Source organism: Haplochromis burtoni, unplaced genomic scaffold (assembly GCF_018398535.1).
Source record: "Haplochromis burtoni strain Fernald_Lab_line unplaced genomic scaffold, NCSU_Asbu1 Contig_477, whole genome shotgun sequence".
Taxonomy (NCBI): Eukaryota; Metazoa; Chordata; class Actinopteri; order Cichliformes; family Cichlidae; genus Haplochromis; species Haplochromis burtoni.
Window position 1 is genome coordinate 271,705 of NW_024582838.1, and position 23,318 is coordinate 295,022.

A 23,318-nucleotide genomic window follows, 5' to 3' on the forward strand; every position below is an offset into this window, starting at 1 on the left:
TTTTTGCAATAGTAATCCCTTACTTTACTCGTTACCTGAAAAAAGTAATCAGATTACAGTAACGCGTTACTGCCCATCTCTGAACTTGACCTGTCAGTTGAAGTTGAGGCTTGCTTACTATGACCACAATTAAGCTCTGCTTCTAGCTCAGAAACTTGTCTTCTGACTCTGTTGAGGTTTTGGTTCTAGTAGACTTTTCCCCTGTTTCTGATTGCCTTTTGAAGGTGAAGGACACTTGGCATCTTAATTTCTTTGTAGGAAAGATTTACACCTTTTCTCACCATTTTTATAGCAACACACAACTTTCTGCCCAAATCCTGAGGGTGTGGTACCACAATGTGCTCCAACACTACCTTTATGTAGACATATGCAGGTTTAAGTTATCGCCCACTACTCTGGATTATTCCCACAGTCTAAAGACATGTAATTAGTGGGATTAGGTTAACTGGTGATAGGTGGGGTAGGTTCCAGGCCCCCCACGACCTTGAATAGATAAGTGGAAGAGAATGCATGGGTGGATGGATATCACATATCGTGTCTATTAGGTAAAGATTCCTAAATGCCAGACATTAAGATAAAAGAACAAAGAGCTCATAGGGGAAATTAAAGTGCATATTCTTTTGTGCATTTTTGTGTGTGTGTATCCATTTCTGTATATTTGCTACCACCAAACATACTGACCTTTGAATGACAGCTCTGGAAGGTGACACTTGTGATGATACTGCACTGTTTTTGAGACCAGGCTGCCCGGTAGCGATTTGAGGCACAGGGATCACTGATTAGCTCTGCACTGGGGCAACTAGATGAAACTTTCCAGCTGTTACCAAATTGTAGAACATCTGCTACTATTTCCTGGGAGCGTGTGGTGAAGTCATTCTTACTGTTACCATCATAGTTTCCACACAGACCACAGACCTGACCCTAAGAGGAAAGGAAGCAGTGGTACAGATTAAAGCCCTCGTTTTAATGCTTTTTTTTAATTACAGTGATATCACAATTATTAATACGTATGAGTATCAATAATTGTGTAATTGTATTTGTATTTGTACTGACTACTAAATTTCTGTTATTGTGAAATTCTTAATATTAACTTTCTTAAGCAATTATACTTCAACAGTAAAAAGAAGTAACTGTCAATCCAGATGTGCAGAATTTATTTCTTTTACCTGGAACTGTGGACTGATTGTAATGAAAAGACTGGTCTTCTGGTCCCACATGAGAACAAGTCCAGGCTTGATTGTCACCACTATGTAAATGCCCATTTTTTGTACCTGAAGCGCCTGGATAGTGCCCTTTACCACTTGTAAATTGTCATCTTTGAGCTGGAATTCATTATCCTGTGGGTTACAGCAGCAATGAATAAAACAGGAATTTTATTTTTGTAGAATTTAAGCTACCTGGAAACCATATATGTGCAACAAACCTGAAAAGCTGAAAGCTCTTTTGTTTTTTCAAAAGATTTCAAAAAATTGAATCTTAAAACTGATTACATGGCAAAACATGGCTGAGTTTTTCAGTTAAATTATACAACCTTTAATTGATTCTGTAGTTTCTTTTTCTAGTATTAATTGTGCAATTTTAATATTGTTGGTGAAGAGTTCTTAAAACATTTTACTCTACATTCACTCTACATTTTGCAGTCATTATTTTTGAAAATGAGCACAACTGAAGGATTTTGTGTTTACCCCCAAGAAGATCTTGATGGTCTTAGAACAGGTGGTTCCTGTTGTTCCACATGGAACATTTTCAGTAATAATTCTGAAGCTTCCATTGCCATTATAGGTGCCACAGAAGTCCTGAGCAAAGCACAGTGCATGCAATTACTGGATACCAGTGTTAAAGTTAGAATCCTTAAGAGTTGCATAAAATCGATTTACTGATAAAAATGTTGATGTGCCTCTTTCTGTTCTGGTAAAATAATATACAAGAAACAGTAGCCAGAGTGAGCTTTACAATGAAGAGCTGCAGAAGAAAGATGGTACAACAGTGTGTTGCCAAATCTACCAAGGCTACAAAGTTTTCATTTTTAACTTTTAGCAACCTTACTTGTAGAAGTGTGTATTCGCACTGTCCACTGAAGTCGAACCTCTTATCGTCAAAGGTGACGTAGTGACCATCTCCATAGATTCCACAAACAGCATCACACGTCTCGTTGGTACATGTGAACTTCCTTCCACTGCAGGAACTGGGGAGAAACACATACAGCCGACAAAAACTATTAAATTGATTTCAAAATATTTGTAATATCTGTGTAATCAAGAATACAAAATACAAAAAAAAGAAAAAAAAACCCCACAAAAAAACCCGCTGGTGATTAATTAACTACCTACCTTTATGTTTTTACAAATATAATTAAAACAACTTTTTCTATTCAAACATTTGAAAAGTACAGTGTATTTGGTGAAAACACTGCCAAATTGTATCATTTAAACCCTGATTATTCCTGAATTAGTGTTATTTTACAAGATGGGGGGAAACTTCTCACTCGTATTGGCCAAACAAGTGTAAGTGCAATGACAAAATTAGCAGAGACATAACAGCAAATATAGCTGAATAGTGAAAATATAGTGACGTTTTTATTTAGTAAACAAGTTTTATAATAGAAACCCAACTCCCAAAAAGTTGGGACACCTTGCAAACGTAAATAAAATGTAAATAAAAATGATTTGCAAATCTCAGAAAGTCATACCTTTTTCACAGTAGACCATAGAAAACATGAAATGTTTGAATAAATGAAAAGGTCATTTTAAATTTGATGGCAGCAACACGTTGCACAAAAGCTTGGACAGAGTGTTGTTTACTACTGTGTATCATCCATCCCCTCTTCTTTTAAAAGCAATTTGCTAATGTCTGGGAACCAAGACCATCCCTTGGACTTTTGGAGGACGAATGTCTGATATTGAATTCTAGCAGTTCAACAATCTTGGATTTTCTTTGTCATATTTTTCATTCATGTTTTCAAGTGTAATTTCTGGAATGCACGCAGGCTAGACCCGTAGCCAGAGCCTCCTACTACAGAGCTATACTGTTGTTCCAGATGCAGTATAAGGTTTAGCATTGTTTTGCTGAATTATGCAAGGTCTTCCTGAAAAAGATGTCTTTTTGTTTTTTGTTTTTTTAAGAGATGAAGGCATTTGGACTGAGTCCTGATAACTTAGTTGCCTCTAGTGTGAAGAAGACAGTAGCCATTTTATTTTGTGGAAAACAAAAGAATTGGAAGTTTTGATTTATCAGACAACAGAACAGTTTTCCACTTTTGTAGTTTCTTATCATTCATTTTAAGCATGTTAGTGACATGTTGCCAATTAAACTACCTAATTGCAAAATGTTTCTCCAGCTGTTATTTTAGTACAACTTACTTTTTCAGTCTTGCATTGCCTTATCACGCAAACATTCATGCAGTGCTTTTTATTTATATCCAAACTCATTTAACACACCCTCAGCTGAATGCACTGGGGGCAACTCAGGGTTCAGTATCTTTGGGTTTTTTCCCAAAGATTCTTTGATTGGATTGATCTCCAGATATTTTGATTGGTAGAAAACCTGCTCTGACACGTGAGCCTTGGCAGCAGTGGCGGCTGTGTCTCAAACAAGTACTATGAGAAACAAGTCACCTATTTAACTGACGTTCTTTATTGTAGTGGAAATATGTATAAATTCTTCTTATAACCTATATACTGCTGTTGAATATTTAAATATACATCTTTGTATGCTTGTAAAGAAATGTACAAACCAGGTATTGCAATCCACTGTCAGTGTCTCTCCAGGCTGGTAGACTTGTCCATTGTGCACACATGGACAGCTGGTCTCATTGACGCAGCCTCCTGCTCCATCTGACAACAGCCCATCTGGGCATATGCAGCCTGATGTACAGCCTGTGTGGATCTGTATCCAACCAGAGTGAAAAATGAAAGGAGAGAGTAAGTCAAGCAAGACCTGTGCATTTACTGCACATTTAAGCACACAGCCAAACTGGCACAACTGTGCTGCACTTACACAAGCCATGTCAGCGGTGCTGCAGCTCTTTTGACATTCAGTGCCAGTAGCCCCAGGTTGAGCAGTGGAGCAGTCAAAGTACACCATGGGATATTCGCATTGTGGTGAACCTAATGGTAAACCTGGGAACAAAATATAACAGCTTCACATTCATAGTTTTATTGTCATTGTGAATTTATTTACAGTTCACTGAGTGAAAACTTCATAATATGAAAGAGAACTGAAGATGTTTGGCTACTAATTTTATCAAACAAATTAACGACAATAGCATTTAATCTGTGTGCGTAATGTTAATTACGGTGCCTACTTAGTAGCTGTGTTCCTCCAGAGCAGCTGAGAATGCCTTGTCTGCAGACACTGTGAGAACAATTATGAGGGAACATGAGAAATACTTTTATATGACATAATATCCTCAGTCATTCTTTAACCGTGTAGTTTCTTATTATTCTTTTTGTTATTTAAAATGTTCATGGGCAAAAAACATCCTAGTTGTACTGGTGCATTCACAACATGAATTTATAGAATGGAACAACATTTTTCCTCTAACTTGCAAGTCAATGCTTTGTAGTTGGTATATATACAGAATATGGCTTCCAGCATCCTGTGTTCCCCAGTTCAATATTCGTTTAATCCTCCTGTTTTGTTCGGAGCAAACACGTCCCTGCCATTAACACGTGTCATATTAAGTGAATACAAATCTATTAGCTGAGCTTCACTTTGTTTTTACAGCAAATGAACATTTTAGGTTGGTGATGGTAAACATAAAAATCCAAGAAAGTTGATTCTGTTCTAGCACCGCTGATTAAGAATGGTCAGTTGGTCAATTTCATGGTCATTATGATGCAAAATCTCATGACCACTGATTAATGGCCATGAGTACTATCCATAGAGAGTTGGGGACTGGAAAAAACATAAATAGCACATTTGCATTATGACTAAAAGTAGCAAACATTGCTAAACCTGCAGTCAGCTGAGACTGAAGAAGTTACTCGGATGAGTGACAAAATATTTCTTCCACTGAAAACATGTCCAGAAGAACAGAATCAACCTTTGAAAATTTCCTTACCTGAATGATTCAGCATGAATTAAGAAAAATTAGTCGGCGTTATTTACCATGTGCTGCCATCTTTACTGATAGTCTGTCCAGGAGGAACAATAATGCCTTCAGCATAGCAGGGACAGCTTTCACGGGCTACACACTGGCCTTCCTCATTCATGTAAGTTCCTTCAGAACAGCCACAGCCATCCACTGTGGTGAAGTTGACCTGACAAGAGTAGTCAGTCTGGCCGAGGGAACGGCAGGTACGCCCACAGCTGGTCATGTTGTAGTTATACACAGTTTCTGCTGCACATGATGTGCTGAATGTCTCTGTTATGAGAGATATGAGATGTTTATACAATGAGCCAACAGTTCAGTTCAATTTAATTCAATTCAAATGTTGCAAAAATGAATCAAACACAGATGATTTATTAAGATTTGTTGTATTCAAATGACCTGCTACTTCTGCCATTATTTAAAATAGATACCAAAATATGTGCCATAGCTGTGGTACTGGAGACAGGAACTGTCTGGTGGGTTAACACCATAACACAGACATGGTGTCAGCAGCTGACCCATGCTGACAATGTGATGGTAATAATAACATTTATATTAACCCAAATAATTTAGAGTTTCCTCAAATTGTGACTGCTGCTGCTGACTTTAATTTACAGGGGTTCTGGCACATTTAATTGTCATGTTCATCGAGGTACAATATTCCTGTGAGTTTAGCACTAACGTTGTTGATTTAGCACAGATTATTCGATTATTTCACATACAAGTGTACTCCAATTGCAGTATGAATGCTGAAAACTGAATTGTTTGAGTTGAATTGTTGTAACTGCTCAATCTTTGCTGAAATCGTTGAAGCTGGCAGGCTGACCGTTTTTAGATGAGCTGAAAGCTGAAGAATATATCCAAATAAGCTGACAAATAATGAATGTTTATCTGAAATTGATGCGAAAACTGATACATTGCATTATTACATTTAAGAAGTGAATTTAAAAAAACTGTAGATGACTTAATGATTAGACTCAAGGATCTTAAATGAAAGGCCAGCATATTTTCACATGTTTGAGGGTTTTTATTTTTTTTAAAAAGCTCTTTATTTGATGTGCTTGAAATGATATTTAAACAAAAATTTAAAGACAAGGACTGATTAAAGTAAGTTTTAAAAAATTTCTAATGATCCATTCAATGAAGAGCTCATTCAAATTTCATGAAATTCGAATCCACAAATGAAAAATAGACCTAAAGTGTAATCAACAAATCAGAATGACCTATTATTCTCATACATTGATTGCTGGTATAGAATCAGTCTGTGGGAAATTGCTGTTACATTTCCCTTTTTGAACCTGTCGATAAACTGCTTCCAAATACAAAACCAGAACTCATATCATAATACTTTTTTAAAAATAAGGACCAAGGATTTCTTCGACATGACAGTGGGTCTCTCCGCATTTAATCATTAGTAATCATCAATCTCTGCTGGTCTACCACAGCATGTCTTTTGTCCGGTCTTCCTCCCCTCACCTCAGCCAGTCACGGCGGATGGCTCTGCCTCCCTGAGCCTGGTTCTGTTGGAGGTTTCTTCCTATTAAAAGGGAGTTTTTCCCTCCCACTGCCGCCAAAGCATTTGCCCACAGGGGGTCGTATGATTGTTATTTTGTCCTCTGTTGTATTATTGTAGGATTTTCATTTCCAATCCGGTCTACCTTACAATAAAAAGCACCTTGAGGTGACTCTTGTTGTGATTTGGCACTTACAATATAAAACTGAATTGAATTAAATTGAATTAAAAATTGGGTTGTGGGGCCAATCTAAAAACAAAAGGGTTCAGTCCTGTTGTCGAGAAAACCCCCTCACTAAAAACACAATGTGCTTCAGCGAGCATTGGCACATCATGTCAAGAAGAAGAAGACAAATGGTCCTATGTTTTGAATGTAAAATCATGCCTGTGGACACAGCAGCAGTTGAAAGAGAACATGTTCAGATAAATTTGTTGTTTGAACCCGTGTTTCTCTTTTCAAGGATGCTTAGTGTTTTACTTACCACAGATGGTTTTCCTCCAGCCACTGATGTGGACTCCTGCTGCTGAGCAGGCATAGACATATGAGGAAACTGCAGCACACATGCAGTCCTCACTTTTTTCACAGTTACAGGTGTCATACATACAGTTCTGTCAAAAGAGTATTCGTGAAACGATTAACAAGAGTTCAGCTGCAAAGTTCTCATTAAAACTTTGCATGTACAGACCTACATCTTTATATGTGCTGGGGCTAACGACAGCGTGGCAGGGAGCAAACACTCCCTCGGGATCAGTTAATTTGGAGCACCAGAAATCAGCATATTTCTCTAAAACACAGAAACATTCAGAATTAAACTTGTTATATATCATCTGTTGTTCAATAAAATCTTGAAAAACAGCAAGGAAGTATGGTATTTTTCATATAACATGATAACTTTTATAAGATAAAACATAATAATACAGGAGTTTTATCTGTACCTGTGAGGATGTTGTTGTTACAAGGGTCTCCAAAATGTGATATAATGTCTGGGCAGCTGGCTCTGGTTTTCCATGCATTTGCAAATGCAGCAGCAGTGCCTTCCACCAGCCCACTTGTCACTCTAAAGTCGTCACTCATGATGTCGTTGAAGTTTCCACATAAACCTTTCAAATAAGAAGTTCCACAGTTACACAGATTCCAGACGTTCCAGACACTAACAATAATGTGGAGACATACCAGAGGTGGTTCCTGTGAGGGACCTGTCAGCTGAAATGAACACCTGCATTATGGGAGACAGCTGAATCATCAGTTGTATGCCCACCGTGGTGCTTACAAGGATGTAGAAGGAAGATGGCTTAAAGACTCTCAGATCAGCTGTAGAGGTCAGAAGACATGAAAAATGTAGCAATTAATTCAAACACAAACATACAAACGTCAGTGACGCAGATAAATAAATACAACTAATGAGTGTGGTGCTTTTGTTCCAATTCTTTATTACATATTTTGTAGTGAGTTGAACAAAATTCTTTTGCAAATACTAATTTTGCTGGCTTGTGTAAATTGAAAGTCAGTTCAAGCACGTTCAATTTACCTGTGATAAATTGTCAAGTAAGACAAATTGAATGTCACATAAAACAAAATCAAACAAAGAATGCATTAAATGATTATATAAGTACTTGGATTTCTAATAAACCTATAGTGAGGGTGCGTTGGGACTGCCTGACAGAAGGCTCTGTCTGTGAGGTGGCAGCTTTCCAAGGTAGGCTGAGAACAGTGAGCCTGAATCAACAATGTTCAGCATCTCCATTGTTGAGGCTGCTGCAAAAAGTTGCGGCTGCGAGGTGGTGCCTGTCATGGTGGTAATCCTTTAGCCAGACTGTAGACACCTGAGCAAAGGGAGCTTTCAAGCTGAAGGTGTCCACAGGTTAGCCTGTGGGGACTTTGGAGGAAGCAGAGAGAAGCGGGCTGCCGGTCTTTCGTGGTGAAGAGAGAGCTTAGTGTGAAAGCAAAGCTGCCGATTTACTGGTTGATCTATGTCCCTACCCTCACCCGTAGTCACCAGCTTTGGGTAGTGAACAAAAGAATGTGACTGCAGATAGAATTTGCTTTCTCCAAAGAGTGGCTGGGCTCCCTACTGGCAGGAGGCTGATGGGGTAGGCACACTGGAGAGATTACATTTGTCTGCTGGCCCAGAAACACCTTGGCGTTCCTTTAGATAGGTTGGAGAAGGGGGATAGGGAGAAGGAGGCCTAGGTTTCTCTGCTTAGGCTGGAAAACACTCAACCCAGGGTCAGAAGAAGGCAGGAGGCAGAAGAAAACGGATGGAGGAATGGGTGTTTTTTTAAAAACATTTATTACTGAGGAAAATATGCATACATTGACTATGATCATTATATTAAGAAGATGTGTTTACTATATGTGGACAGTGAAATGTGAGATAACTTACCTGTAAACAGTGGAAGCTGAGAATTAATCTGGTTCACATAGACCTGCCCAGATGCCTGAACTTTAACAACCTGTCATTTTGCAGAAAGACACATTTTAGACACACCAGGATTTGCAAATTCTTATTGGTGAGAAAAAGCACAAAATTTTGTGAGATCTGGATTTTTTTTCAGACACAAGGAGTAATGATGGTGTTTTTATGCCTGCAGCTTACCACAGAATTGCTGCCTAAGGCCAAAGTTACAGTTCTGAGGCAAGTCTTTGTGTCACTTAGCCCGCACTTGACCAGATCCACCAGCACAGTGTAGGACAAACCATTACTGTCCTGCAGCGCACATCAAAACAAAACATGTAATCAGTCACCAAAAAAAAACCATTACACTACACATGTATGTACTCAAATCATATTATTATATTAGCATATTATTTTCTGATGGTGCATCCGGTTTAAGATGCTGCTGTTATGTGTATGTGGAGAAGGACTAGCAGTGAGTATCACCTTAGCTAGAACATAGGAGCAATCGCCATGAAATGTGTAGACTTTTCCATCAAAGGTGTTAACATGAGCCCCTCCTTTGACAGAACAGATTCCTGGACAGTTTGTCTCTGTACAACTCCACTGACCGCTTTCACATACACTGTCAAGACACACACACATTTCATTTATGTATTAAAAATTATTAATATGGTCAAATATTCATATAACTGCTTTAGTAACACACTGCATTACATTTTCTACTATGTCTTAAAATAAACTCACTAATGTTTGTAAAAGTTTAAAAAGGTAAAACTGTCACATAAATGTACAAACTGTAAATGTGAGGAGACTGCTAAAACATTCTTACTTGCAGTACCTCCGACGTACACAATAATTTTGTGGGAGATTGTAATTGTGTAACTTAGAAATGACTTTAACACTTAATCATCCTATCAAAGGTACTCTTAGATTCATGTCTTTACCATTTCTAGTATCACATACACAATAAAAATGTTTTATTTCCATTTTTTTAACACTGCAACAAAGTGGCACAAATTCATTTTACCAGGATCCACAGTGGTGCGAGTAGGACTCTCCTGGCATGTAGATTTCGTTGTTGTGCAGACATGGACACTGAGAGACTGCGATACATCCGCTGTTACCAATGTCATCAAAGACCATCCCTGAGAAAGAGACGCAAAAAATATATATTTATATATATATATCCATAGGTCCCTCATCCTATTCACGTAACCCCTTCCACCGGGGTTACTTGCGTAGTAGCATTCCAACAACGCCCTGTTTTCGTCTCTTGCCCACCGATGCCTTCTTGTTCCAGTAGCTCACTTTTCGTCAGGGTGCCCTGGTTCCTCAACACCTGACGCGGACCTTGTTGATCCGGGCGACGTCCGAGCTGGCTTTCCTTCATATTTATCTATTTAAAACAGGCCTGGCCCGGATCCGGCATCAAGCTGGCACTTCTGACTGAGTGGTGTCATGGCAGGGTGTATGTCAACCAGATGTGGGCCAGGTCTGGCAATGATGCACTAATGTTTCTGTTTTCCTATTTTAGTTAGAAGACCCAAATGCCATGTTGCAATACTATACTGCTATGGTAGCCAACGTTTCAAATGCAGGTTTGACAGTTTTGTGAGTGTACACTTTATCCAAAACCTAGTGAGGGTTTACTCATCTACACATGGGCCAGCAAAGGGCCACCAGTGTGTCTGCAACTGGCCATGTGCTGGCCCATGTGTAGGCCACCTCTGGCAAACCAGATCTGGGCCCCCAAAGGGCCGTCATTCTTTGTGGTATGTAGGTCAAGTGTAAGCAAATTGTGTGGGCCAGGTCGGGACCATACCAATTTTGCTATTTGGGAAAGGTCTCAAATATCACTACATGTAGAGGGGGGTTGTTTTTTTTCTACTGTTGTCATCCCTTTCTCTCTTCTGGTCCACTTGTCAACCAATCAACATTTGGCAGAATGCAAAGTAGTGTGTGGTCGAAACTCTCTCCCCTCTCTGTCCTACTGAAATCGTCACAATTGTGGGACCATAAAACAATCTTTATCTGTTGGATATGTGTGGTACATTGTATTTCAAGTTCCCAGTCAGAATATTTATCTGGAATGCCACCTCAACTCAGAAAATCCAAAAACTCAAAACAAAAAAATAAAAAATAAAAAAATTGGAGCAACCCTACCAACCCTAAGTTAAAAATCAAAGATGGTGGCAGTGAACATAAACAGTGGTGAAACTTTTAATCTGTACTGCCACTGCTATCTAATTGTGACTTGCTAAATAATCCATACACAGAGTGCTGATCAGGTTCTCTCATAAATGTGATACTATGGTGTTTTTAAGCACAAAAGAGGTATTATGCTATATTGCTAGTGATGCATGAATGGCTCAATCCAAGAAGCAAAACAAATCCTGCTTTTTTTATCTTCTGACTTCATTAAAGGGATGTGCTGACTCAGGAGCGACGTGGCTCCCGAGTTCCGACATCTGAGATCCGAATTATGCAGTTTTAGTTTTGTGTGAACAACTTGGCCGCGATTGCCCAGAATACTTTGCAATTGTTTTCTCTCTGAGAGACAGAAAGCAAGAGATGGAGTGCAAAAGGAGTGTGGATATACCAGCAGGGCAGCTGCAGCCATCATGACAATGGCTGTCACATGTCTGGCTGGCCTGAGGGGTGGAACAGCTGTCAGGACATGAACTGCTACATTCCAAGAACACCATGTTGTATGGACATTTCTTGTCTGTGGACAAAAGTTTTTCAATATCAATTAAAGAATTTTGCAAAGTATAAGGAAAAAACACTGCCTATGATGGAGACCCAGAACTGTAAATGTTGCACCCTTACAGCAAAATGTATCGTTCCTCCATTCTTGGGGTTTGCCACCTGCATGGATGCACTGTCTGGAGAACTCTGAAAGTGTTTTGCAGAGGACAAAAGTAGTGTTGTCTGTAGAGTTGCACGTGTCCACCATACAGGCTTTACTAAAGGATTCCACGTCAAGAATGTTTTGGCAATCAACAAAGGGATCACTGGAGAAAGTCTGGTCACAGAATTGCTGAAAAAGAAGTCAGTCAGTTAAAAAAATACATACTGCCAATCATTTTTAGAAGCCTACAGTTTGAACCCTCAAGGTAGCAAGGTAACATCTGTTTGAGTTTACAATAACAGTGCGTTGAAAAAGTGTTCATACCCCTTGAACTTTTTCACATTTTTGTCACCTTACAACCACAAACATGTCACAGTTTTCAGATTTTTATTTGCTTAAAATTTTGAAAACCGTGCATCATTTCCATACCACTGCACAATTATGAGATTCTCTGTATTGGTCTATCACAGAAAATCTTAATGAAAACATTTTGGTTTGTGGTTGTAAGGTGACAACATTTCCAAGAGTTTAAGGGGTATGAGTACTATAATACTATATATATATATATATACTATATACTGTAATACTATTAATATTGCACTGCAGCTGCCTCAGACGTGCGGAGTATAGTAGTAAGAGTGTGTTTATTTAACCCTAACCCAGCAGACCTTCTCCCACAGACTAATTCAACCCATGAAATAATTTTTACAATCCTTCATAAACCTGTATAATAACTCTTCATTCTGTGCCAGGTAACAACATCTGTCAGGCATATGATAACACACAAATGTCTTTAATGCAGCTATTGTTCTTAGATTTATACTGTGTTATAATGCATTTATATTATTGATTTGCACTGATTTGCACTGCTCTCTTAAATAGTCTCTGTCTTACTGCTACTGTTTTGCTTTTACATTTTTACTTTTCTTTGTATTTTTAATCACAGGTGTATATATAACATGTTGCAATGTTTCACAGTGGCACTTTAACCTTGATGTTTATTTGTTGTTTTCTGTAGACTGTATAAATAGTATAACTACTTGTCATCACAGTAACAGTTTTAGTGAAGATAGCATTAGTTAAACTACAAGAATGTCTTTAAGATATAAAGAACTTAATGACCTCTAATTTCCTGCTTCTCAATTCAGATAGAAACTAGTTCACGCACAGTGCAGTAAGAGTACTGACAGGGTAAAGAATCAGATAACATATTTCTCCAATACCAGCTTATCTTCATTGGCTCCCTGTTAAATCCAGAGTCAAAGTTAAAATTGAATCTTCCCTTTGCTATCCTGCATTGGGCCTAGGCTGCTGGTGGCTTTCCATGATACACTGTTTCCGCACTCACCTCTTTTACCCATTATGTTTTTATAATAATAATGGATTTATATAGCGCTTTTCGGGGCCCTCAAAGCGCTTTACAATGCCACTATTCATTCACTCTCACATTCACACACTGGTGGAGGCAGCTACAGTTGTAGCCACAGCTGCCCTGGGGCAGACTGACAGAGGCGAGGCTGCCATATCGTGCCATCGGCCCCTCTGGTCAACACCAGTAGGCGGTAGGTGAAGGTGTGTTGCCCAAGGACACAACGACCAGGACAGAGAGCCCAGGGATTGAGCCGCCGACCTTCCGGTTACAGATGCGCTACCCAACCCCCTGAGCCCTCTTACACAGTCTGTCTTTATGTCGTCTTCTGCCCCTCACCCCCGAGGTGAGGCCGGATGATTGACCCTGCTAATGGTTTCTTCCTGTTAAAAAGGGAGCTTTTTCTTCTCACTGTCACCAAGTACTTGCTCTCAGGCAGTCATCTGATTATTGGAGTTTCTCCATATTACTGTAGGCTCTTAAACTTACAATATAAAGCACCTATTGATTTTGTATAATTAAAACTGAATTTAATTTAACAGTGTTGAAAATGAGAAATAGTGAAGACTCACCTTATCACCACAGCTCGGGACTGGGTTGATGTCAGTCTCCTCACAGTACTCTGTGGGGCCATTTATCTTCCAGGTCTCAGCATAGTCCACCACAGACACTGGGGTTCCTGCACAGTCACAATAAAATGATCATGAAGCTTATTGGGGGGCTTCTTCATTACGTATTCTATTTCATAATGAACCAAAAAGGTCACAGGTCTGCATCTAGACTTTCAGTACAGAACTATGCTATTTAAAAATGGGGAAAATTATGCTAATTGAATGACAGTATATGTTGCTCCAAATCTAATAAATATAATTCAGTATTATAGGGGCCCTCGTAGATGTGTAAGCTAAGACGTTTCCAATGTGCACTAACCCCCATGTAGATTTTTTCAAAAAGAAATTCACTTTTTTTTTCATCAAACCGAAGCATTTCAGGATCCTTTAAAATTGCATTTATGGATGCAGCAACTAATGGTGGTCAATGACAAATGGTTTTGAAAACCCATGCAATCATTTCTGCTACACAATTATGCCTATTTTCAGTGTGCACGCTTTTGAAAAGGGGCTGAAGATCGCAACTATTCAATATTGTTGACTGTGATTTGTGCACAGAGAATTGTTGAACTATTTGCCTTTGTAGTCTTTCATAGAGTGGAGCTCCTCCCTGTCTTTACTTCTGAATGACTGTGAACTTTTTTGAAAAGTTGCTGCTAACATTAAAAGAAACCAGTGGTGTTCTCTCAGGACAAGCAAGGTGAACAGTGACTGACTTGTCAAATCTAGAGATCATTAAAAGGGACAAAAAAAGGCTATTTCTCTCCTCTCTCTCAGCTTATTCCATGCTCACAAAGTGTAATGTCTCTGCCTTATGAGCATGTCCATCTTGCTTAAGGATACTTGATCTCCACAACTTGAGAGTGGGGCAACGTTTTCCCCCCTTGTGTTTTCTCACATCCACATTGTGGATAGACAGTAACATTTTAGAACATTTTAGAACATTTTAGAACACGGTCTGCGAATAAGGCTTAAGTACCCTGTAATTACATGCAATTTGCAGGCAACAAGCCATTCTTTCTGCAGGAAACAATGACACAATTATAGACTGTAAGACCTGCGACTAAAGTGCGGGTAACCTGTAGGAAATGTGTTAATCAATACTTAATACTTATTTTATTAGTCTTTCTTTAGTCACCTAAATACAATAAAAAATATACAAAAATTGGCATTCATGTGTATTTACAGTTTTTGTATTTATAAGAACAGTTTATTCAAACAACACCTTAAAATAAATGCATAAAAAGCATAAAAATAAATGCTCCACCTAGTTTATTTACTTTATTTCAAAAAGGTTATGTGTTCATTTTTAGGTGTGTAGAAATGACAACCATGTCATTTATATATATTTTTATGTAATACTAGTGTAATTTCCCGATGCAACACAGTATTTTATTTTATTTCATATAGTATGTTATTTTATTTTATTTTATTTTATTCCATGCTATTGTTTTTCTTATTTTTTGCTGTAACTTTGTACTGTCCCCTTTCTGCCATGACCAAACAAAAAGTGTGGGACTAATAAAGGTTTATCTTATCTTATCCTATATGTCACCCTAATCATTCTTTCCAAAAAAAAGATTTTCTTGTTTTATTTTATTTTCTTGTTTGGTTTTCTCTCAAAATGGTTTTCCTCCTGATTATTTCATTGTAGGATCTGGAAGGACCGTGAAGCGGAACAGCGGCGTTATCAGTAGGTGTGGTTTTCCTAGCTAATGGTCTGCAATGTTTTTCCCCTGTTTGTAAAATGCTAAAACTTTATGTACATGTCTTTGCTTTGTTTAAAAAATGATAATAATTGGACCTTAACTATACTCAGACATTTCAACGCAGCTTTAAAAAGACTGAATGTGTTTATTTTGTCTTTCTTCTTTTAGAGACTGCCCTTGATCACTTAATGCACAGGTACAAATGTATTGTGAAAAGACACCAGAAGCTGGGAAACTGTTCAAGAGACACTTAAGTATGACAGTGTGAACAGGACAACCCTGTCACATATCACTGTTGAGGTACAGTGTGTGCAATGCATTAAAATATATATATATTTAGGGAGTTATTGCACTATCTGTCTTGCTGTCTTGTAAAATATTATACACAAAAGCCATGTCCACACTTTTTCATTTTTAACAGTCTGAGGTCATTTTTAGACATTTGTTCACAAAGTAAAAGACATTTTCCAAACTGAAAAGAAAAAAAAACTTGCAAATATCATGTGTTTCAGGGTGTAAGTATTGTTTTGTCTGCTAATGTATTTCTAAAGCTAATATTTTAAGGGTTAAGGAATAGTTTCATGTCCTTGTTTTTAATTATAGTTTAATGAAAACAACTCACATTGTTTCCATCATTATAGGCACAGATGAGCCTATGCTATGACTGTAAATATCAATGTATGATTTCAAATAAGAAATGAAGAAAAGTGTTTATCTATGTATCATTTTATATGTAATGTATAAAGAGAGCTGAATAATGAAACATCCATTAGGCACAAAATTAGTTATGTAATCAGTACTTACTGAGTAAGTAATACTTACTCAGTATTTACTTAGCAGGATTCTTAAAATTACTTACAGTGCAATTTACACCTCTTTCCCTGTAAAATACCTAGAAGTTAGACGAGATTAAGCGACTCCACAATACACCCCGCTCCCCAGAAAGTACAGGGTACGGTGTAATTGTAAAAAAAAAAAATCTGCAAAACCCTGTTTGTTGCCTGCAAACTGCACGTAATTACAGGGTACATGCACGTTATTTGCAGTTTGTGTTATAATAACTACAGACTACATTAGACTACCTCCTGAAATATTACAATTATCTTACCATCATTCAGGAATTCATTGGATATGCCATCAAAGTTTCCACACAGTCCACATGTCTGAGTCCGATATTTCTCATCTATTTCAATCTGTGAAGATAATCAATTACACAATAGGTAACTGGCAAAATCACAAGACAGGACAATATTAATTGAACTCCAATATATGGCATTCTTTCCTTGTAATCCATTAAAAGGTTAAAGTAGGACATTCACATGACAATTTGTCTGCATTCTGAGATCATCTGAATAGCAGGATTGAAAACCAGAACAAACAGCTTGTAGCACTAAGGGGTCATATATAGATAAGAATCGGAAGGAGCATATTTGGAGGCGACGTCCCTCTCCTCAAATCCTGATAATTTATCTCCAATAAACAGCCAGTCAGATAATTTATTTTTGTATGTGAGAGAAGGCTTCATACATCAAGGGAGTCGTCCAGGTTCCAGATTGCCTTTATTCCCAGATTAGCTTCAACAGAGATACTAGATGCGGTCCCCTTGACAGTCACGCCTGATTTACTGAATGGAAGAGATTCCCTGGTGCAAACAAAGAGTGATATTTTAAAAATGAGTGTAAAAATTAAAACAAATTCACATTACTCTTGTACTGCTGCTCTTTAGTTATACAAATCAGTCATTAACAGACCAGACAGACCCCTAACCCCACTGCCACAGAATATTACGAGGGCTTTGTTTGAGCATTTGAAAGGACAAGATAGTGTCCTATGGAGGGATATTGTAGATTTGCAGGTTGCAGCGGTTGCTTACATTTAGGTTGAGTGCTGCTGTCATTAAAGCAGAATAAATCTCATATTAAGATGGTACAATGCTGAAAATGTAAACAGATACAATTGGACCTACGTTTGATATTGGATTCTGACTCCTGCACCCCCCTGAATATATAGTAGTTAAAGTTACTGAAATATTCTTGGAAAAATGTCAGTACAGTTGATAGGTCTTTCCCGAACTTACATCTTGCCATTGACAAGCACTGAGTTGTTAGAGAGCTCCACCTCAGATCCTTCCAGCATCATGATGATTTTGCTGATTGTGGGGATGTTGTTGACTAAGCGCCGCCGCATCTGGATATTAAAGCTTTCATAGCTGCCCTTGCATTGTATTGCAAGGACATGGTTACAACTCGAATTCAGCTGGAAGAAATCTCCATCAAAGGTTTTGAAGTGATAGTATCCCCAAGTTGTGCACACTCGGCCAATGTGGGATGCATTAGCTATAAAATTAATAAATTAATAAATTACAAATTCTTTTTGAGAAATCGTTTTAAATTTACATGAAGACCTGAAGAAAAAATAACCATATTGGACATTTGCAAACTTACCTGAAGTCATGGTCAGTGTGTTTGTAGAAGGAGCAGTGGTCACTGTAGTGAAGACAAAAAAAAGGTATTTATTAATTTAGATGTAGGAAATTAGAAATTATCAACTGACAATTCACTGATATGAAACTCAAATACTCAAACTGAAGATTGCCAAGACAGTTAACTGTTGCAGATATCCCAGAACCGTATGTACTCTTTAACACCAGAAATGGCTTCAGTAGATTTAACCAAGACTGTCTGCAGCAAACTGCATTACAGTTTCTAATTAATATGCCTTAATTAGCTGAAGTGTTGAAGCTATGAAATAAATTCTATATAAACCAACCCAAGCATGATATAATGTATCTAAATTTACATCATCAGTTGGGATTCACATGAATGATCAAAGTAAATATGACTCTCTGTCCTCTTCCCAATATCTTATAGCACATCCATTGAGTGTGAAATTCTAATATTTCCAGCACATCATTTACCATTCTGAGTAAGTGAGTCGACTATCAGCGTCAAATAGATGAGCCATGATATCAATTCAAGCCCTTTGGCCCCCATGTTGGTCAGGAGGACTAACACTACAGACGATAGGATTCACCTGGGGAACAAGCTCCTTTATAATGCGCCTCTGAAGGTGGAGCCACGTTGCATCATATTTCATATTGAAGCAAATCATCAAGTATGTTTACTCAGCAAACATCATCCCCACCACCATACCGAGCAGCTTCTTCACTCTATATACTTCCAACTAACTATATAAAAACAGGAGGTTCTGATGGTTACAGTCCTGGCATTGCTTGACTCTCAGTGCACTAAGACATGAACAAGCCAGAGAACAGAGGGGAAACCGAATTGGTCTAACGGTTTAAATAGTTTATCTGTGCTATTTGGTTAACAACTAAAATAATTATCTGGTATTGAAAAAGTCAGTCCTGACATGAAACAAGTTAAACTAAGCTTAACAACACCTGGAATACAATACTGATCTACGCTTTGCTCCTGACATTAACCCAATCACCCAAACATCTAACACAGAATATACATTGTAAACTGCATAATGCAAATGCACCGTTTTAGAAGTAGTAGCATTCTCGCTAATACAACTGTTTTTGGAACATCTGTAGATATGAATTTAATTACTGGTGCCACACATTTTGGCATCATATACAGCTCGGTCCATATCTTTCGAAAATGACTCATTTTAGTCATTTTTGTCTCTGGACACCACCGAGAATTTGAATCAGACAATAAAGCTACGACTAAAGTACAGACCTTAAATCAAGTGAAGGTTGTTCGAGAATTATTTGGACAGATAAAATCAAGGGTAGGAAGAGAAAACTATGGAAAAGAAAAAGCACAGCTTATAATCTTAAATATACCACATCAGTTTTCAAAACATAGTGAAGGTAAAATTAAGGCACAGACATGTGGAACTGCATCATTGGTCTCTATTGATGATTTGAGTGCTGTTAGAAGCAGGAGGGTGAAATCTCCGCTCAGATTCAGCCAAATGCTCCAAGACCGATTGAGCAGTGCTTCATAGTGCAAAACATGTTCCCAACATATATTCCAAAAGTAACCCAAAAGTTCTTAAAGCAAATAAATAGGATATGCTTCAACAGAAAATGCAGAGATGAGTTCTTTATGGTACTTTCTGCACTAGTGTGTGCAAGTAAACATTTAGCTCAGCTAACAGTGGAAGATAAAGGTAAGTCCTTCGCTAGTAATGAAAGCTAGAAGACTGCACCACATTTTGCTTTATGACAAATCGGTACACAGTTTTGTCATGGATATACAACATGTCAACTGACCCCTGGACAGCTGGTTGTCCACATACGTCTGATTCATGGAATCATCCTATATAGAGGTCCATCTGTCTCAAACAGGTTATAAAACAACAGTACACAGATCAAAAATAGGGTTTTCTTTCAAGAAAACACTTAACAGTCAAATGTAATGGTTGCTGTTTTTATAGTCAAAATGTTATTTTTCAAATGTTTACAGTGTTGAGGGCAGCAGTTGCCAATTTAAATTTAGATCAGTGATGCTGTTCACTTTTTACTGGCTAGGGCTTGGAAGGCTGTTCTGATGGCTCATGTAACATCTGCTTAGATGATGTTCATGTCAATTGGTTAAATCCACAGATAGCAGTGAACCTCATAACAGCAGTAGCATCAGTCACCTGATCACATGCTGAAAGAAAATCTGCAGCAGTAGTAGTAATACATTGTAAGAAGGGTGGGAATCTCAGGTGGAGGAATATCTGGTGTAGAGCTGCAGCATAGGTCACTTTGAAATAAGCCAAAATTTATTAATTTTATATTTTTGCTGTCAACCTCATTAAATAATGTTTTAATGACACTGGAAGTTTTAATAGCCTATTAAGCCTGCTGAATTTTACCAGGGAATTTTAAATAAACTTTATCACCCACATGTTTCTGAATAACAACTTTTTATGGTAGTAAATAATAGCAAACCTAACTATGTTGCACTTTCAGTGATTTTTTATCAGTGGGTTTTTCAGTTTGCAAGATACTGCAATATCTAGCGGTCCACACCCCTCCCTTAGAAAAAAGGTAAAAACAATATGGCACATTGTTCAGGTGCAAACATGACGAGTGTTGCTTTAAGGAGGAGAAGGATTTTGGACTTAATGTGGGAACCCTGTGTAAATAAGTGACAGTGACTCAGCTAACCCCGTCCAGGATATGCATCCTGTGGTCTATTTTTAATAAACTCACTTTCTTTTCTAACTAGAGTGTGTAGGTTGTGTCACTAGAGATGGTATTATTAAAAGTTCACATGCCATTAATTAACTCACAGAAAAAAACATGTTGTTGCATTCAGAGAATTCCTGAGCATCTATCCTTTTTTATTGTAATTTCAGCTGTTTATTTAGACTTTTTCTTGATAAATTTGACAGTCATTGTGATCATCTTTAAGATCCTTTTACTTCTTCTTCATATAAGGTCAGCCAGACATGAGTATACTGAAGCTCTTCTTTTAATTGTTTCTGTCATTGTTTATTTATTTTTGTTAATCTAGATGAAGTGAATAAAGTCATTTTGTGTTGGCTCCCTCTGTTGTAGAGTATTACTTCCTGTTCCTGTTACAACACACATTGGTGTTTTTGTGTTGTTTGTCTGTGTTGACAATTTAATTACTGTTCGGACTAAAAACTCCCTGAAAAGCCTTCAGCTGATCCAAAATGCTGCAGCAAGAGTCCTGACAGGGACAAAAAAGAGAGAGCAAATTTCTCCTGTTTGGCTTCCTGTTAAATCCAGAATTAAAATCCTGCTCCTCACATACAAGGTCTTAAATAATCAGGCCCCATCTTATCTTAATGACCTTGTAGTACCATATCACCCTATTAGAGCGCTTCGCTCTCGCTCTGCAGGCCTACTTGTTGTTCCTAGAGTATTTAAAAGTAGAATGGGAGGCAGAGCCTTCAGTTTTCAGGCCCCTCTTCTGTGGAACCAGCTTCCAGTTTGGATTCAGGAGACAGACACTATCTCTACTTTCAAGATTAGGCTTCAAACTTTCCTTTTTGCTAAAGCATATAGTTAGGGCTGGACCAGGTGACCCTGAATCCTCCCTTAGTTATGCTGCATTAGGTGTACTCTCTGGGGGATTCCCATGATGCATTGATGCATCTCCTTCTGTCACTCACTATATGCTAATAGACCTCTCTGCATTTAATCATTACTTGTTATAAATGGTAAATGGCCTGCATTTGTATAGCGCTTTTCTAGTCCATAGGACCCCAAAGCGCTTCACACTACATTCAGTCATCCACACACTGGTGATGGCAGCTACGTTGTAGCCACAGCTGCCCTGGGGCGCACTGACAGAGGCGAGGCTGCCGGACACTGGCGCCACCGGGCCCTCTGACCACCACCAGTAGGCAAACATAGTATCTTGCCCAAGGATATTTGGCCGGGAGGCAGCCTGGGATTGAACCACCGACCTTCTGATTAGTGGCCGACCTGCTCTGCCACCTGAGCTACAGCCACCCATATCTGTCTCTCTTCCACAGTATGTCTTATGTTCTGTCTTCCTACCCTCATCCCAACTGGTAGCAGCAGATGGGCCTGGTTCTGCTCGAGGTTTCTTTTATTGTGATCTCTGTTACAGTGTTACTGTTTTTTAAGAGACATGTTTTCATTGTGCTGCATGAAAGACGTTGAGTGTGTCTTGAGGGGGTTAGTCGCCAGAGCTGGAGAGTGAGTTATTCAGGAGAACTCTCCACATCATTAACTGCCCTGTGACTGTCCCATCTTAATAAACTATGGTTAAGGCAAATCGTCTTGTGCTTAAGAGTCTACGTGTAAGTTACAGAATATATATTCAGTGCAGGTAGATATATAGTGTGTGTAGTTATATAGGTATACATGTCATCCAAAAATCCACAACATTCCCTCCTGTGATACCTAGAGGTACCACATCAAAAACCCCATGAACACTAATCCACACAACACACACATAATACAAAGATGGATTATATGGCACCATATGTGAAAATGAAAATAATATTATTAAACAATTAATTCCCCGTGTTGGACTTCAACTTGGTCAGCAAGCAAGCAATTTATTTATATAGCACTTCCAGAACAGTTCTGTACACTTGACATGCCAGAAATGATAAATTGAATAAGTTTAAGAAAATAAAGATGAAAAAAGATCATAATTAAAATGACATTTAAAATAATAAAATTAGCACAAATAGCAAAAACATAAAATAGTATAAAATGATAATTAGAATTACATATAACACAATAAAATCAGCACATTAGATTAAAACAATAACATCAGGGTCATACTGTGTCATATGTCAAGGAGTAAAAATGGGTTTTAAGTCGTGTTTTAGAATTTTAAAACTGAACTCTAGAATATACAGGCAACCAGTGGATTGAAGCAAGGATGGGAGTTATGTGTTCTCTTTTATGGGTTCTGGTTAAAAGTCGTGCAGCAGCACTTTGGACTCCAACATATAGTGTGTTACAGTAATCCAAACGAGATGAAATAAAAGCATGGATTACTATTTCAAAATGCGGCCTAAAAACTGGACTTGACAGTAGCCCTAATATGACTGTCCAATTAAAATCAGTGTCCGTCTTGGTCAGGTGCAGCTTCTTTTTCTAAACACATTTCTTAGTGTGGGCTATGAAATGTCACTTCAATGTTGACAGTTTCTGCAGTCAGCTTCAAGCTTTACTCAGCTTGTTTCCCCCTTTCAGTCTCATATTTCAACCACTTTATGAGCCAGAGAAAAGTTTCTCTTGGTGCTTCTTGACTGCTGGATCTTGCATAGCTCCGAAGAATACTAGCGACAACTTGGT

At 38.2% G+C, this 23,318-nt stretch overlaps 1 protein-coding gene across 1 annotated transcript in view; it reads right to left on the reverse strand.

The window, feature by feature from the left end:
- Nucleotides 1–18,566, reverse strand: part of LOC102291706 (mucin-5AC) — a gene marked incomplete at its 3' end in the record, with an annotated part of 22,523 nt that extends 3,957 nt beyond the window's left edge. The window contains exons 1-24 of the mRNA XM_005946252.2: nt 18,462–18,566; nt 17,989–18,030; nt 17,622–17,880; nt 17,072–17,186; nt 16,653–16,737; nt 13,797–13,903; nt 11,834–12,044; nt 11,604–11,729; nt 10,032–10,149; nt 9,488–9,626; nt 9,203–9,313; nt 8,990–9,059; nt 7,780–7,917; nt 7,542–7,706; nt 7,296–7,390; nt 7,088–7,214; nt 5,110–5,365; nt 4,304–4,353; nt 3,997–4,118; nt 3,734–3,885; nt 2,047–2,185; nt 1,686–1,796; nt 1,167–1,337; nt 682–921 (exon numbers count right to left, since the gene is read on the reverse strand). Coding sequence (XP_005946314.1) covers nt 682–921; nt 1,167–1,337; nt 1,686–1,796; nt 2,047–2,185; nt 3,734–3,885; nt 3,997–4,118; nt 4,304–4,353; nt 5,110–5,365; nt 7,088–7,214; nt 7,296–7,390; nt 7,542–7,706; nt 7,780–7,917; nt 8,990–9,059; nt 9,203–9,313; nt 9,488–9,626; nt 10,032–10,149; nt 11,604–11,729; nt 11,834–12,044; nt 13,797–13,903; nt 16,653–16,737; nt 17,072–17,186; nt 17,622–17,880; nt 17,989–18,030; nt 18,462–18,537 — 3,225 coding nt within the window. The remainder of the gene's footprint in view (nt 1–681; nt 922–1,166; nt 1,338–1,685; nt 1,797–2,046; nt 2,186–3,733; nt 3,886–3,996; nt 4,119–4,303; nt 4,354–5,109; nt 5,366–7,087; nt 7,215–7,295; nt 7,391–7,541; nt 7,707–7,779; nt 7,918–8,989; nt 9,060–9,202; nt 9,314–9,487; nt 9,627–10,031; nt 10,150–11,603; nt 11,730–11,833; nt 12,045–13,796; nt 13,904–16,652; nt 16,738–17,071; nt 17,187–17,621; nt 17,881–17,988; nt 18,031–18,461) is intronic.
- Between the last annotated feature and the right edge of the window lie 4,752 nt (nt 18,567–23,318).